General features: G+C 37.6%; 1 protein-coding gene across 1 annotated transcript; it reads left to right on the top strand.

The window, feature by feature from the left end:
* The first annotated feature begins 2,677 nt into the window (after positions 1–2,677).
* Positions 2,678–13,904, top strand: LOC126823435 (galactoside alpha-(1,2)-fucosyltransferase 1). Its single transcript, XM_050552286.2, has 3 exons — positions 2,678–2,979; positions 9,728–9,939; positions 11,309–13,904. Exons 2-3 carry the CDS (start codon positions 9,915–9,917, stop codon positions 12,262–12,264), a joined length of 981 nt encoding a protein of 326 aa, XP_050408243.1. The 5' UTR covers positions 2,678–2,979; positions 9,728–9,914; the 3' UTR covers positions 12,265–13,904.
* The last annotated feature ends 4,428 nt before the right edge of the window (positions 13,905–18,332 follow it).

Below are 18,332 nucleotides of genomic sequence, written 5' to 3'. Positions count from 1 at the left end.
CCAAGTAGTATTTGGCGACGGGTTGCAGCATGAGCTTCAAATTCTTCTTAAGTCTAGGAAGGCAAACAAATTTATTATCTTTCCAAATTCCCATTCCACGCATTCTCTTACACTTGACATTTGAGAGTTGAAGTTATTTTCAGCCGCCGTAAGATTAGCACCTTTAAAGGGACACAGTAAATTATTCCTTACTGGATACGCAGGATCTCCATATAATGCCAAAGACTGACCATTTGAAGTTTTAAAATCTTTGGTTTCTAACTGCTCTAGTAATCTACTAAGTTTGAAAGTGCACAATCATGTCGCCTTCCCTCAACAGGTCCAAACATGTTTACAACGAGTCCATTAGGAGTGACTACCGACTGAAACTTGAGGGCATGGACGCGCTTGTGGCCATTGTAGCAGACGTTTTGATTCTCTCGTGGTCTACAGACAGGTCTGACAGTTCCATCAATAAAGCCAAATATATTGTCAAGTGGAGCCCCTTTCTCATGTATGGCAACCGCATACTCTCGTAGCTTTTCTTCCCCTAACCATGGTTGATCTAAAGAACTTAGTAATTGACCAAATTCATTATAAATGAAGTCGAGAGTTGTATTTATGATCAAAGAGAGGGTTGATTTCGGCCTTCCAAATAATTTCTCAAGGTCTACAAGCCTATTAGGATAGACCAAACGCCGTAGCAAAATGCATAAAGCATCAACTCCATTTACCCGTGCTCGGTTTACACAAAACATCTCATCCGGGATATGAAGACTTGTGGCAAGACGGTGAATTCCATTCCTATCAAATCTGAAATGACACCTAATCTGTTCGTCTGAGAGGTTATTTAGGTTAAATCTTGGCCAGTCCGGATCGTAAGTTGAATTGGAGGCATGGCTGCCAATACCAAATAGGATGACATAGTTTGAAGTCTCTTTATCATCATTTTCCAAGGCTAACCTTAAAATTTCGTCAGCGTCCATGTTCTCGTGCCTATCATCTGCTATTCTTAGTATCGCCACCTACTAAGTGTAACTGTAAGTGTGAATTTAGCGAAACGTCATAATGTACAGTTACACTTACACTTATCTAAATGTAAGTGTAAGCGTAACTGTTAAGCTGCGAAACCTCTCTAATGAGTTGGTAGAGTTACTTCGGACCCAAGATGGCGTTTTTGTACACTTGACGTCATATTTGCATGACGTCATATGAAATTCCTGGCTTCACAGTTGTCGCAACTTTATCTATACACAGCTTTGGGAAAATTGAATGAAATGAAATTGTGTTTAACATCCTACAGTTCTGCTCTGACTAGACTAATGAAGACGGGCATACGCTATACAGTGTAACTTGAGGGAAACTTTGCTCGGATAGCGGCGCTATGGCCTATTCTTATATTGAATTCCAACTGTCAGGGGGTCTTTTACGTGCTCGCTTATATGTACACTGATCCTCTATTTTTCGTCCCATCCAAAAGACTATACGTTATCCCCTGCCAGCCCCTCCGTCCTGTACCACTGTAAAGTAGAATTCCGCCGTAAAATTCCCGAAAGAAATGAAATGAAATGAAATGGAGTTTAACGTCCTACTTTTCTGCTCCGACTGGGCTAATGAAGACGGGCTTACACCATCCAGTGTGTTGTGAGAGACATTTTGTTCGGACAGCGGCGCTACGGCCTACTCTAATATCGAATTCCAATTGCCAAGGGATCTTTTACGTGTATACACGGGACCTCAGTTTTTCGTGCCATCCGAACGACTAGACAGCTGTCCCTGTCGGGCCCTCTTTCCGGCACCCCGGACAAGGGGAAACCACGCCGGAAAATAGAGTAGGCCGTAGCACCGCTATCCGGGTAAAGTTTCCCTCATAGTACATTGTATAGGGTTTGTCCGTCTTCATTAGCCCAGGCTGATGGAGACGGAAGCGTGGACTGAGACAAAGACACCCCGGGTTCGATTCCCAGTGAGAAGAAACTGGCGATTTTAATAACACAGTTGCCCCCGGAATTTACTCCTAAATTATTACCTGGTCGTTCAGATGGGACGAAAACAGACTTTAACTTTAAAGAAACTAGAGAAGTATTGTATTGATGAAAACGTTAACCTTCTTTTATTATGTGTACCACAATCAATGAGTCTCTTTGATTTGGTTAAAATATAACGGTGTTGATTTAATTTTAAAATTAGGTCCACAGAAAGAGCCATTGTTGAGATATAACCAATTTTGTGTTCCACAGTCGACAGTTGATTCCAGAAACGAACTGAAATTTGTACACAGCTCGACCGACTTCCACTTAAAATGTACAAAGTTCAATCGGATATAGAACCGGCCACACTACTAATTGAAATATGTTTACGAAATGAAATGAAATCAAATCAAATGGGGCTTAACGTCCTACTTTTCTGCACCGACTGGGCTAATGAAGACGGGCATTTTCCCCGAACAGCGGCGCCACGGAATACCCTTATATCGAATTCCGACTGTCACAGGTTCCTAAATCCATTTGTCAATAAAACTCTGTGTGTGTGCAAATCTGTGATTCAATAATATGTTTCAGAAAATGTCATATGGCCTTGGTAATTAAGCTAGAAATGCTAGGAAATAAGATTTTCCTTCCGATCTACTCTATTTTGTAACCTTAAACACATATAATTTTTTCTTGGCCTAAAGAATGTCACAACAGTCTTGTATATGGTTCATGTTATTAAGGTCGCATGTGCATCCTGTAACTCAACACACCCTTGAGATTGCCTCCTTTCGTCTGACTCCTTGCGAGGGAGAGTAAACTTCACTAAATTCACTACAGTTTATGAAAAGTGTATACAATATAGGACAACGCTAGACCTACAGACTGCTATGTTCGCATCCTAAACTTGGGCTGCCTGTCTACATTTAGAGCTCCGCTTGAGAAGTATGAAGTAGATGCATCGCCGTGGGTATGCTGTGTTAGATGTGGCTGTCGAATGGAATGGAATATCAGTCGTTATTTGCACAAGGTATTATAGTTTGTTAAAGCTTAGGTATCTTGACTATTCAATGAAGATGTGCATATCAAGACAATATTCCCTAATACGATTGTGCCAAGGGGCATTTATGGCGTAGCCCAGTTCGGAGCAGAACAGTAGGACGTTAAACCCCATTTTTATACGCCCACATTGAAATGTGGTCGTATTTTTTGTCGTATATTTTCAGCGATTTTCAATAATTACATTACTTCCAGAGTTATGGCCCTTGATCACTTCAAAAATCTTGTGGACGCTCTAGAGGCCAAAGTTAATATCCAATTAACTTTAAATTTATACACAGTGTTTAAGGTCATGAGACGAAGAATCCTATTGATTTTCAGCGATTTCCGATAATTACTGCCAGAGTTATGGCCCTTGATCACTTTGAAAAATCTTGTGGACGCTCTAGAGGCCAAAGTTAATATCCAATTAACTTTAAATTTATACACAGTGTTTAAGGTCATGAGACGAAGTATCCTATTGATTTTCAGCGATTTCCGATAATTACTGCCAGAGTTATGGCCCTTGATCACTTTGAAAAATCTTGTGGCCGCTCTAGAGGCTAAAGTTAATATCCGATTGACTTTAAATTTATACACAGTGTTTAAGGTCATGAGACGAAGAATCCTATCGATTTTCAACGATTTCCGATAATTACTGCCAGAGTTATGGCCCTTGATCACTTTGAAAAATTTTGTGGGCGCTCTATAGGTCAAAGTTAATATCCGATTGACTTTAAATTTATACGCAGTGTTTACGGTCATAAGACGAAGAAGCGTATTGATTTTCAGCAATTTCCGATAATTACTGCCCTTGATCAGCAGGACGTTAAACTCCATTTCATTTCATTTCATTTCATTTCATTTCATTTCAAAAATTCTTGTGGATGCTCTTGAGGCTAAAGTTAATATCCCGATTGACTTTAAATTTATACACAGTGTTTGGGGTCATGAGACAAAGAATCCTATTGATTTTCAACGATTTCCGATAATTACTGCCAAACTTATGGCCCTTGATCACTTTGAAAAAACTTGTGACATTCTAAAGGCTAAAGTTATCATCCGATTGACTTCAGATTGATAATTACTTCACGAGTTGTTACTCTTAATCAGATTTTAGTGTATTATAAATGTTTCCTTACCAAAAAAAGTAAAAAATATGAGACAACACTTGTTGACTGCCCGGATGATTTAGCTGCTGTGGGCGTATGTTTCGTTGCCTGGCAACCTATCTTTTTTCATTTCATTTCATTTATTATTCTATTATATATTGGAATACAAAAAGCGTTAAAAAAAATCCTCCAATTCATGATAAACCAAAAGATGCCGCTCCTAACGGTATAGTTAATGATAAAGCAATTTAAAAAATAAAACGAACGTAATTTCTAAAGCTGCTGTAATAAACAAAAAGCTAAATATTACTGCTATTCAGAATCGTCAACAATAGATTTTTTACGGCTGTAATAGTTGATCGACGTGTTGAGAATTTCACGTGCAATGGCTATTTATAGACTCAACGAGAGTGCGTGACTAGGCAGAAATCACTTCGAGACAAACCACTGAAGCGTGCACATTTACCGTGTCAAGTACCACTTATAGTAGGGAAAATTTTTGGCATATGGATCACCTGATGTATGGAAATAGCCATCAATACCCATCACGCGGTTACCTAGCAACAGAATAATATTGGAATATACAATAGAATTCATTTAGAGATCCACAGCATCACCTCATTATTAGTATCTCAGGCTAAATCTTCTTTTTGCTACTTTTGGTGATAACAATCTGACCATAACTTTGAAAATCTATTCAACCCTCCCCCCTCAGTTTCTATGAGTGTGTTATTATGTATATAAGGTATTTCAACTTGGACATCAAGCTTAGCCTTACCAGGTATTACAAGGCAAAATTCACATTTTTATACGCCCACATATATTGTCGTCGCCCCTGTCCGTCCGTCCGTCCGTCCACAATTGTTTGTGAACAGTCTACAGGTCACAATTTTTATCCGATTTCAATGAAACTTGAAATATAGGTTTATCACCCTCAGATCTCGGTTCCTTTCGATATTGGCATGTATCGGACTGTAACTTCATAGATTATGGCCCCTGATTGTACGAAAAATCACGTTTTTAGCTTGTGAACACTGTAGCGGTCACAATTTTTATCCGATTTGGTTTAAACTTGAAATGTATGCTTATAACCAAAAGATCTCGGTTCCTTTCGATATTCGCGCATATCGGAACCTAACTTCCTGAATTATGGCCCCTAATTGTACGAAAATCGCGTTTTTAGCTTGTGGACCCTATAGAGGTTATAATTTTTATCCGATTTAAAAAAACGTATTATTATATCACCGTTACACCCTAAGGACGGCTGAGTTCGAATTTCGTGAAAATCGGTCCAAAACTGACAGACAAAATGGCCGCTGTTCGTTCTCAAATAGCGTAAAAAATATGGTATATCAAGGTTGTGGACCCTAATTTTAATCCGATTTTGTTGAAACTTGAAATGTGAGTTTATAACCCAAAGATCTCGGTTCCTTTCGATATTCGCGCATAAATTCCTGAATTATGGCCTCTGATTGTACGAAAAATCGCTATTTTAGCTTATAGAGGTCATAATTTTTATCCGATTTAAAAAACCGTATTATTATATCACCGTTACACCCTAAGGACGGCTGAGTTCGAATTTCGTGAAAATCAGCCCAAAACTGTAGGAAAAATCACTTTATTTTTAGCTTGTTCTCTATCCATCTCTAGAAAATGTGTTCGTATCCTGCCTGGCAGCCGCTGGTCTTTTCATTTCTTAAAGATATTAGTTAGCCGTTCTTGCTATAATAATTCAAAAATAGATGGTAAAAAAGGAAAATATTGAAAATTTCAGTCAAATTACTTTATTCTGAACGGAGTTGTCACTGTTGGAAGTTTGGACTAGAAATAGACATCAATTGTGTCCGCACCGTCTACGAGAATTGCTGATCGATTGATTGACAGACGATAACTCCTCCAACACATTCTCGATTATCAAGTAACATTCTCAATGACAATGGTACCCTCGCTTTGCAGGCCTTTCATTAGCCTGGTCGGCCATTTATTGATTTAATTTTAAATGTACCACTATTTAAATCCAAGCTGTATCCAAGCCATCAAAAGGACTCAAGAGTTGATTTTGAGCTTGTCATGTAAATAAAGGTCTAATTAATAATATCTGAGGGAAACAAAGACTTGCAATAGCTCTTGCATAATGTATGTTTAACATGTATACATTTTGGCGCTGTTTTTAACTACAAAACATGAGCGCTTAAACTTGATATTTTTCACTCGGTAGGCCAAATACCAATATGTAAAAAGATAACAGTTATAATAAAACAAATAATACCAAATCAATGATTTATACTTATGAATTTTTAAAATGTCCACTTTTTATGTGTTTAAATTTTCAATATTTTGTGTTTTAATTGTATGCTTCTCTTTGTGAACGTTCAATACATGACTGTATCCAGGGTAGTCCAACGCCACCTGGCCTATGTTACTCCCCGGTCCGAGCTACCCCTATATATAAACCAAATTTCAGGCTAGGTACAGCCTTAGTGTAGCCGACAACCCCCATATTCCCGAAACAATAGCTCGAGAAATCCCTCTCTGGCCATTGCTGGATTGGCTTCTGATACTTGAGCTTTTGATGGAGTGTGTCTATTTTTCCCGTTCAATCAAATCTATCCCAAGTACAGCAACATGACAACCCTTCGTTTAATCTGGGGTCTCCCCTAAAACTTTGGACAGTGATTTAAGGTACTAAAAACGGTGAAAGTATTGTTCGTCTGCAAACTGTATTGTTTATGTTGTTTTGATAGCCTCGTTTGTCACGCAATTAGTTTTTCTGCAATATTCTGCTATGTACTGGTTAATTAGACATAATAAAATCGTGATTCATGACGTAACGTCATGTAAACATATCTGGTCAAATTTGGAGCTCTGTTTAAAGCGTAATGATATTGTTATGCATTTAGCTATTGGTTGTTAATTGGACTATTGACCAGTCATAATTTGGAACATAAATTTGCTTCCTTTACAGCAGTGTTATGTGGGATTAGGTATAATCAAACGAAACACTGCAAGGAGTATGGACATACACATGAGAGATTGAACTTTATGCAAAATGCATATGAAAGACAACCTTATTCTGTGGATGGAAAACAAATTTTGATTCAAACATGGTGCATTTTCGGATTGAAATATCAAATTTCTTATCTGCTTACAATTACATTTTTTAGGGGAATTAGAACTTCCAACAAGAAAATAAATGGAATTAATTTCATACAATATCACATTTAAAAACAACATTAAGAAAATGATTTCATGTAGGTACCAGTAAGTATTCTGTAATCTACTAAAAACACAACAAATAGCACAACAGTTACAATAATTATGCTGAAAGATCTAAAGAATAATAAGCAACTAAAATGCACGAGGAACATAACATATTTCTTTTATTTACAGAGAGTTTTACATACAGCACTATACTTCGTCATTTTGTGTAAAAAAAATGTTCCTATCGGTAAGTCAATTCACATTTAACATACAGTACAACTTCACAACTTGAACTAAAGTAAGAATTATGTTGATTGAAGGTCATTCTAAAACAAATTCAATTATTGTTTCTTTATCAATTACGATACTGTTCCAGTTACTCTAAACATATTTATAAGCACATCAGAATATTTACGAAATATAACAAATGGAGATAACAAAACAAAAAAATATGATTCAAACTTACAAAAGAATTAAAAAAGCACAAATTTAACCAAATTTATTAAAACTGACATTTACAAAGTTATGCAGATCTGGTTAGCATGCAAAAGTATCTGATACTCAAAAAGCACTTGAAACAATAATCTAAAAAAAAAACAACATAATTAATCTTGCCTTAATCCTGTTAGCGTAGTTCTTATCTCATTTTTTATAATTAATATAACAATATCATAAAAAAAGACTACATGTATCTAACCAAAATTTTTAACAATCCAATCAATCAAATCCTAACATAAGTTATGACTATGAGCATCTAAATTTTACCTTTATTTTCATAGATTTCATACTGCCATCTTTTTCGCTATTTGCTAAGATTTTTGTTTTGATAATCTGTTAGTAAAAGTTTTCAGCATTTACTGCAGTATTTTTTATGTGTCTCAATCTAAGAATCATTTTTAAAAAATTATATTAGAAAATGTCTATTAGCTTCTGGCTTTAGTAATTTTAAAAATTTAAATACACATACACGATTCAAAATATATACACAATACAAAATTAATGTACAATATAGGAAACACTTTTTGTTCACTTAATAAAATTGAATATCACTCGAGAGAAAGAGTTTACACAACTCATAACTAATTAAACTCTCGGTTAGAGAGGATGATCGGTGCCACCAAGGTCCATGTATAAATAGTCAGACATAGCCAGCTGGATGATATCTTTACCCATAGTGATGTCATGTTAGCATTCAAAGTTTTAAAGTCTGAACTGGGACTGAAAAGAAAGATTTAAAGAAATTAGAAAAAACATTTCATTTGGTTCACTATATTCAACATGTAGATGTAATCATCGACAGATTTGAAAATATAAGCTAAAAGTATACAAGTACATAACATAGACATTTTTTCTAAAAGTTTCTTCACCAAATGCACATAAGTTCTGTCTGAAAGGAAACTCTCTTCGCACCATACTTCTTGCAGTGTTTCGTTTGATTAGACCTATTCCCACTCAAACACTGCTGTGCTCACTGCAAATTTCTGTCCCAAATTATGACTGAATAACAGTCTGTTCAACAATCAATACATTACTACGTCTCTATATATACAATAAAATCTTATCATGTCTTATCTTGCTAATAATAAGTAGTTTTACGATTGTCGAAAAGCTGTGTGTTTCTTAAAGATAACGAATAAAATATATACAGCAACGGGATAGATTAACTCTCAGCTGTTATAAAATAGGCGACACATGAAAGGGGTAAGGAATATAGAACCGGTTCACTCGACGGGAACCTACCCAGACCATATATAAATGGGCCTGACATGCTTATGCATAGATAGATAGCCTTTTATTATACATTGGTTAAATGTAATAACAAGATATCACATTTTATTTATTAAAAGCCTCCATGCACCAGAAGGCGAAGTGTGCAGAGCAATCAGAGAATGAGATTCAATTAAGTGTTTTTGAAATTTGAAATCATCGCTGTTAACTTTGTTGAACAAGGTGTCCTACTTAATTTAAATAAAATGGCTATTTCACCAGTTTTTACTTATTTAGAATGTCTCCATTCTCATATACTAGGACCTATAGGCCTACTTGGGTATAAGAGGGCGGGGGGAGGGGCATAAAATCAATGCGTTGGGCACTGTCATCGCCACTAGCCAAAATGCTAAGTGTTGTAAGGTGTCTTCAAATAGTAAATGCCACCATGACCTGGATATTCTGTACGTGGATATTATGAAAATAGACGGACTAAGGTGTTGAAAGTCGCAACAAGTGTCTCAAAGTGTAACATCGATTTTTAATACTGTCAGCAACAATTTCCATCCAAAACTTGTCTACGATATCACCCTTGGTGGAAGTGGACGTAAAACTCTAGGAACGAACTAACGAACCATCCAAAAAATGTCGTTCTCCTTTGAAAAGAATTTCATCAAATTTTATGGTCTCTAAAATGGTAGATTATATCTTTCATTTCAGGTTAGACCGGCGACTCCACACCTTGTCAAGTACAATAGTGGAATCAAAACCACGACACTTGAATCAATGTTAGATCTTTAGATCTAAATCGACTATCCAACTTCCAGATGCTTTTTAGACGGAAGCAATAATCGATTCTTAAATATAAAAGAATAAGAGGCCAACGACTTTTCAATCTGACTAAAAGATGATGCGATGTAATACATGGAGAGGTAAGTTAACATGTTCAACCCTAATTTCTTTTGACCAGGAGGACATTACAAGTCGGAATGGTTTTACCCAAACCGTGTTCTGAGAGTTCCATTTGCATCAGCCAATTACCCGAATCGCAAGAAAATCACTCGATAACTGGGTTTTAAAGTTCCCATTCATTATCGCAAAACGAAGCCCGGTACACCAATACAGACAATTTGATTGACTGTCTAAGATTTAGATAAAGAGCCAACCTTTCTTGCTTTATTAGTTCAAATATAGACATTGAAGAATGAATTATTAAAAATTCCACTAAAATTACTGCACATCCCTTTTATACGCACACATTGATTTGTGATCATATATTATTTATTGTTGTCACCTCTGTCTGTCTGCCGTCCTCAATAACTGTATATGGACGCTCTAAAGGTATCACCTAATCAACTTAGAAGAAGAAACCAGACCCATAGCTAGCGCGGGGGGGCGGCAGGTGCCCCAACTGGGCGCCGAATCGCACCCTTTCTATTGGACGCAATACGAAGCCAACGACGGTAGTTACGGACCTGAAAATAAGTTTCAGTGTTGTGACCCTTGATCAACCAGATAATGTTAAATGTATAGCAGTGTTAATATCAATGGCTCAAAGAATACTGTCGACTTCCGATTATGGCGGTCGCGGGACCCTTGACATATATATATAGTTTGTTTTATTTATAACTCCAATGCTAAATACAATTTAAATTTTAAAAATCCGTTAACAATTGTTGACGGATCGACGTATGGGTATAAAAATGCTATAACCTTTAGGGAACTTCACGGATGACTTAGCTGCTCTGTGCTTGTATTTCATTGTCTGTTATTTGATTTCCCTCATAGACAAATGCATGGCACGTGTCCGCATTAATTAGTCTGGTTGCTACAGACGTTAAACCCTACCACATTCATTTCATTTATGAGAATTAAGTCTTCTTTGTCTGTTTCAGAACCCCCTTTCTGTACTGTTTGTGGTTAAATTCTGGATCTTTTGTCATTAAAGTCTTGTTTGTTAAGCGTCATTGTTTAATTGACTTGTTAGTCTACACTGATTGCGGTTCTAGTCTAGACTGTTTGTTGTTAATGGCCTCAAATGGTTATCATTCTGAGTTGTCATGCCAAGTTCAAAACTTAAACTGGATGTCAAGATGAGCCCAGTTTGTCTGCGATATCACCTCGGTGGAAGCGGACGTAAAATACAACTAACTCATCATCATGAGCCCAGTGACAAGTTGTTTCATGTGTACCCTGCCTCCTGCTCCACACCCGCCACAACCTGTAGCCACGACGCCCAAACATTTGTTGTTTTTTTATGAATATGATATTGTATATCGATTTTTATTATTATTATTTCAGTGTTAGGGGTGATGCTTTTCATAGCAGTCACCGGTTTATTTGTGATTCAACTAATACATGTATATACAATAAAGCCTTATTCTCTTTGTCACACCGGAACAAATACCAATAACACCGGAAAAATTTTGCAAAGGCTGTTTCTGTGTCACAGATTTCATGGAGGCCTGGGTAATCTTCTCTACAAGTTTGCATCTGCTTATGCGATTGCGCGGGAAAACAATATGAAGTTGGTCAGTGTCAAGGATGAAGGTATAGCTGCAGCTTTGGAGTATCCCCCTGAGATCCTCCAAGACAACGGATACTGTGCCCGCCTTCCCGTATTAAAGGAGGACAAATGTTGTTCTTACGATCCAAAATTCCTTAATATTAGCAGAAGTGTGAATGTGGATGGATACTTGCAATCGTGGATCTACTTCCAAAAATACAGCGATGATCTGAGACAGCTTATCGTCTTCAAAGAGGCGCTGGTGGAACAAGCCAAGAAACTTTTGGATAAAGAATTAGATCGAAGATACGATCAAACTTCCAAAAGCTTTCGAACTTTGGTCGGGATGCATATTCGTAGAGGTAACAAACTTGAAGCTTATTATGTAAAATATGGATACAAAGTTGCGCCAGCTCATTATATAGTTCGTGCAATGAAATACTTCAATGATAGATTTCAGAATTTGACATTCGTGGTTGTGACTGAGGATCAGAAATGGGCAATGGAGAACATCCCAGAAAACAATGACGTTATTTTTATGAAGAAAAATCACGCTGTTGTGGACATGATCATTTTGACGTTAATGGATCATACCATTATGACTGTGGGTACATTTGGGTGGTGGGCCGCTTGGTTAACAAATGGAACAACTGTGTACTATAAAGACTTTGTGGAACCTAACACGAAATTTGGTAAACAACACGGATTAGACCACAGTGATCACATTTTACCGGGATGGATTCCCTTATAATATGCCCTTTTGTATACGACCACACAACATTCGATTCGGACGTATATTGCCGCTGCATTCGTGTTTCGTCCGTCGGTCCATCCATGTTAAGTTTCAATTCAATTCTTTCTCATTAGATTGCTGCTGAAATTTGCAATATATCCCCGATTCTTGCCCCCCCCCCCTTGGGTAATTCACGTAGGTAACTATAACAAGTGTCATCTATACTTTTTTTGGATATAATATCTAAACCTTATAAGGCAAATTCATGGTGGGTCATGGAAATAACTGAACATCCTTTCCTAAAAGATTGCGAGAAAACAACCAAATACGTTTTGATCTTTAATCATTTATTTTCCAATAGGAAGCAAAAGTTAAATTGGTGTCCTATATAATGAGGGGTCACGGTGGCTAAGTGGGTAAGAGGTGGCGGGTTCACTCCCGGTGTTGACCGAGAAAGTTCATCGCGATTTTCCGGCGTGGTTTCCTCTTGTCAGTGGTGCAGAATGGAGGGCCTGACAGGGACAGTTATCTAGTCGTTCGGATGGTACCAAAAACCGAGATCCCGTGTACATATTGGCGTGCACGTAAAAGATCCTTTGACAGTTGGAATTTGATATAACAGTAGGCCTTTGTGCGGCTGTCGGGGCAAAAGTTTCCTCATAGCACATTGTATGTCGTTTGCCTGTCTTCATTAGCTCAGTCGACACAGAACAGTAGTACGGTTAAACCCCATTTCATTTTCATTTTCATTTTCATTTCATTTCATTTTTCATTTCATTTTCATTTCATTTTCATTTTCTTTATAATGAAAATTTAGTTTACTATGACGTAGTTCACAGCGGATTATATAAGGGACATAACTATTTCATTCATAGTGTTGCAATATTACGACAAATCTATGAGGTCTAATGTTGAGAACGGATGGCCGAACAATCAAAGCCTCGGATTCACAAGTTGCTTCTTTCCCGTGAGTACTTGCTAGGTGTAGGTCACATACCTGGTTATTTGTAATAGATTACATACATGCTAAACATTCTACTTGGTGCCTACTTGGGCTAAGGTGTGCGGGACTGGTAGGGAATGTGTGCCTTGGATTTGGAAGAAAAAGTATACGGGAAAGAGCTTTGATTACGACGTGGAACCATAGTGTCTCAGTAAGATTCGGCTCCAGTGTTGGCCGAGCAAGTTCCAGTCTGGTGTTCCCGTCTTAGCAGTGGCGCAAGGCGGAGGACTTGGCAAGAAACATCGTCCAGTTCTGCGGATGAGGCAAAAAACTGAGGTCCCATGTACAGATCGGTATGCTAATAGAAAAATAACCCTTGGCAGTTAGCATTGGTGTAAATGCCACTGTCCCCATAGTCCGTCTTAATAGGACTTTAAATAAACCTCAATTCATTTCGTTACAATTATTATTCGTACCTTCGGTATCGACTTAAAACTCGGGATAGACCTGCCGCAATCTTCACGGGACCTTTCCTTCTTCATAGAAAACTACATCTTAAATGCTAATCTTATTTTTCAATAAGGACATGTACATGTGTATTTCAGTTACCCACTTCAAATCATCTCTATAAATTAATATCTGTGTTTCTTTTATCATGATATGTCTCTCATTGTTGTATGTAGATTTTGTTTAAATAAATATATGAAACTCCTAATATTATTATCAATTATTGCAAATATAGTAGATGTGGCATATTGGTGAATAACATGTAAATAAATACTGATGTTTGGCCTGCTTCAACTTTAAAATGAATAACGATTAATAATTGTCGTAGAGATTGCGTCCTGATAAATTATACCTAGTATTATTAAACCCCCTTCTTTTCTTTACCCCCGCTCCCGCCCGGCCCCCATCCCGGCCCCCATCCCAACTTAACAACTAGAAACATAAAGCAACATACAGTTTAGGAAACCGCATGACACGTTCTCTACATCTTGATACACGGTCAATCCTTTATTTGCAAATTTCGAAGATCAGTGAATTAAAAGAGTCTATCGAAGGACAATATTATTGGATATTACGGATCGATTGATAAAATATAATTTTAATCGATCTGGCGGAATCACTTTATTGGTGCCAGTTCAGCCCACGACTGTTGGCGTTTTCCCGGTTCTCTCGCAGAACTCAAAATCATTCGGGCAAGCGCCTTATTCAAAGACCTCGACGGGACATTTTTTATTATAGTACGTAGTGGGATAACCGTTGCAAAGAATTGTCCTAATGTTTTGTAAAGAAATAAAGTACCGTTTTGGTACTGTGAGAGGGAAAGTCTATCACACACTTGTAAATAAAGCACAGGGCGTTTACATCCCAAAACAATTAATATTACGTATCAGAATCAGACTCATTAAGAGCAAGTTGAAAGAATCGCAGTATTTTAGTGTCCTTGAAACCTATTGGTTTCCTTTACCACAGGTCTATGTTGCGTTTTCTGAACAGGACAGTTGTAGTGCCCTACTTTGAGTACTCTCTACGCTCCTTCGGGTACTCCATCTCAAAACTCAGTTGTTTTTCTCGCACCATGTTGTAGACAGACACCTTACCCAAACCCCGCGACTTACATTATGCCGCAGTGCTTCAGATTCCTTAACAAGTGCCCTGCACCGTAAATGATACAGTTATAGAGTATACGTCTACCAAAACCTGCGAATATATTATGGAAGGTCGAAATTTGGTGTTTTAAATTTGTAGCTTACTGGTGGAGGATTAATGATCACATGGTATTTACTTTTTTACCTACGATTCGCCTTATTTCACAAATAGCTTTTTAAATGGCGATATCTGAACAATTAAATCATTGAAACGTCTCGCGTTTTCACAGATTACCATTTGAAATGATATGAAATGGGGTTTAACGTCCTACTGTTCTGCTCCTATGCTGGGCTAATGAAGACGGGCATACGCCATACAGTGTGCTATGAAGGAAATTTTGCCCGGGCAGCGGCACTATCGCCTACTCTTATATCGAATTCCAACTGCCAAGGGATCTTTTACGTGCATTCCAATGTATACATGGGACCTCGGTTTTTCGTTTCATCTGAAGGACTAGACAGCTGTCCTTGTCAGGCCCTCCGTCCTGCATCACTGACAAGGGGGAGCCACTCCGGAAAATCTGGATGAACTTTCTCGGCCAATGCAGGGATCGAACAGCCGACCTCCAGGCTAGCGAGCCAGCGTCTTACCCACTTAGTCTCGTGATCACCCAGATTACCATTTGAAAGGTACCGATTAAACTAAAACACACAACAGCCTTGTTGCCATCTTGTGTCCTTTTAATAAACAGCTATATAGTAGTCATAAACTATAGCGGTAGCCAGTCTATATAAATACTATCTCATGATACGGTACAAATTTAATTGTTTTGTGTATATTTTAATAGACTGGATCAAGGGAGCAGAAATCGGACCTCTGGTTGAATTTTCCATAATGACTGATAACTCAAACACGTCATTTTATTGACTACAACTGTGATGTGACGTCATATGTTGAAAGCAGTCATCTTTTACAGGGTTATTAGAAGACTTTCGTAATACTCTGTGAAACAGACTAAGCTGGACCCGTGGATTATTTACATATTAAAAACTGTTCGTCCAAAACGTTCCACATAATTAAAAGTTTTTTAATGAGGTTCACAAATTCAGCTTTTAAGAGTTCTAGACATTCCATTCGGGTTTTTCTTGCGTATGACTCTCCCCAGATAAAAGTTACATGAAAAGAAAAAGAAGAGCAAGCAGCAACACAGAACAACACAATTAAAACAAATTAGAACTTTTATAGATATAATAAATTTATTATTTTTGTTTTTTAAACACAAATTAAATTAAATTGATTTATATGCACTGTCATTGTTAATGATGGTTGTGTAGGTCCCTATTCTTTTTGTCATTATTTTTCCCTAGTGTATTATTATATTAAATCATACAGTAGCCTGAACCGCCATACTGTCCTACAACAATAGTTCCTTCCTTTGTAGCTAGATATGTAGTTTCCTATCTTAATGTCAATTTATTCTGATATCATTAAAGTATCCAGGTGGATTAGCCGCCAACCTGGTCTACACAATCAGTTATCTTTCCATGACTAGTGGTCTTTTCGCAACTAACTTTAACAGTTAATTCCCGATTCTGCTATGAATTTTGAGATCGCTTCATAAATTTTATATGACATATTCAGGGGGGGGGGGGCAGCATTTTAGAGGTTGTATTGAAGTCATGACTAACGGTCAAAATTTGGCGGCAATTGCACTTCACTAGTTTATACTTATGGTCGGTAATTAAATCCTTAGTTCTGAGTCTTTTGATTAATCCACGAATTTTGCGCGATGGGTGATCGACCTTCGTCTTTACAACTAGATCGTTATATAATTTGAATCTACGAGTATTTGCTCTGGCCAACTCACTTTTCCATTCTGATTTAATTTTACTTTTAACAATGCTATTAAATTCCTGAACGCTAATGGTTTCCACTGATCGTGTAACGACTAAATATCAGCAATAAATCACGAACGATAAAAGTATCAATTTGAAGCCAATCAAGGTACAGTGTATATCCGTTGATCGTGTAACTGCTGAGTACTAAAACAACAGCTAATCACGATAACAATTTGTTTATTATTGACAAAACTCTAACCAAATACGTAATACTCTTTTCCTGAACCGATCAGTGATCAGGGACCATCTCACACCGCCTGAAGTAGGTATAGTTCTGCTTAGGAACAAACGCACACACCGGGAGTCAACCAAAACTGTCATACCGGTACAAAAAAACTATTTTGCTAATCATGATTTGCAACAGGAACAGGGACTTGCCTTCTGTCAGTCATACAAAATAAACCAACATCATTTCGACCAAATTTGGACGGTAAATGTCACCACTGGGGCAAAAGGTACAACCCTTGCAGTAAAACAATTTTACGTCAGGAACCTCTGTATAGCCGTGTCCCAAATTGAACAATTACTGTAAAATCCTACGTCCATGTCCTTTAAAACAATCTGTCTTATAGTTAATAACATTGACACACGCGATAGCAAACCATATATAAATTACGACAAGGAAATAGATTAGTTGGTGCCTTGAAGGCAGACAATCAGAAATAGATTTCATTACAGAAGTAGGTCTTAAAATTTTAAGGTGCGAGTACGTTACTTGCCTTGGGCTCGATGCTAAATGGATTCCAGAACACCGAGCGCTTGTTTTTATGTTGTATAGAGTATTCTTTTCTGTAAGCTGATTTTGACTCCACGTAAAAAGACAAACGTGTATAGTCATCAGCGGAATTAGATTTGACGTCCATCTGGCTTACGTGTCATTAATAAAATTTCACCTATTCGAAAAATAAAACAAAGGCTGCTATTTTTTTTTCTTTTTGCTTATTTCCAATTTACACATGCTTTTCAGATGGATCAGTGTGTGCCTCAATACTCTGGCCATGTTTAAACTAACATATTGTAACGTGCACAATGCAATGAGAATTGTGCACAGGCAGCGGTAGCTACTCGTCTTAGGATTCCAAGCGTTCTGGTTTGTTATTCACAAGATAGTAACGGAACGATACCACTGAGCATGCCGAGGATGCGCAATCTTTTTCAGATTTGATGTGATGATTTTATCTGGACACTACGCCGTCACACATCATTACATCTGGACCCAACGCCAGCACTCACGAATGAAGGGCGAAAGTTCTTTTTAGTCTTTCTCCCCCTTTCCCTTTTTCCCCCGTTTGCATGGCGATTTTTGTTGACTTTTTGATGTAGAATCGAAGAAACGGGTTTGAAAATACATTTTGTGCCAGGTTTTGGTGAATATTCATTATTTTGAGGTAGAAGGATACGAGAGTTGAGTGGTTGGTTAGGTTGAAATGTAGGGCGGAAAATTGCATGTTTGTGTATCTCAAGTTTTACATGGTGAACCTCATACGTGCTTTTGAGCAAGAGATTGCCACATGTTGCTCCATTTGTGGTAGAAAGCGTTCTACCCAACGAAAATATAGCAAAAAAGTTAGAGCCGGTCTAAGAGACGAGAATTAACATTAAAGTCAATGGGGAAATCATTGGTGATCTGTGGCCATCTATCGACGTTCCAC

Source organism: Patella vulgata, chromosome 1, assembly GCF_932274485.2.
Source record: "Patella vulgata chromosome 1, xgPatVulg1.2, whole genome shotgun sequence".
Classification (NCBI taxonomy): Eukaryota; Metazoa; Mollusca; class Gastropoda; family Patellidae; genus Patella; species Patella vulgata.
This window is presented reverse-complemented; position numbering and strand designations above follow the sequence as displayed.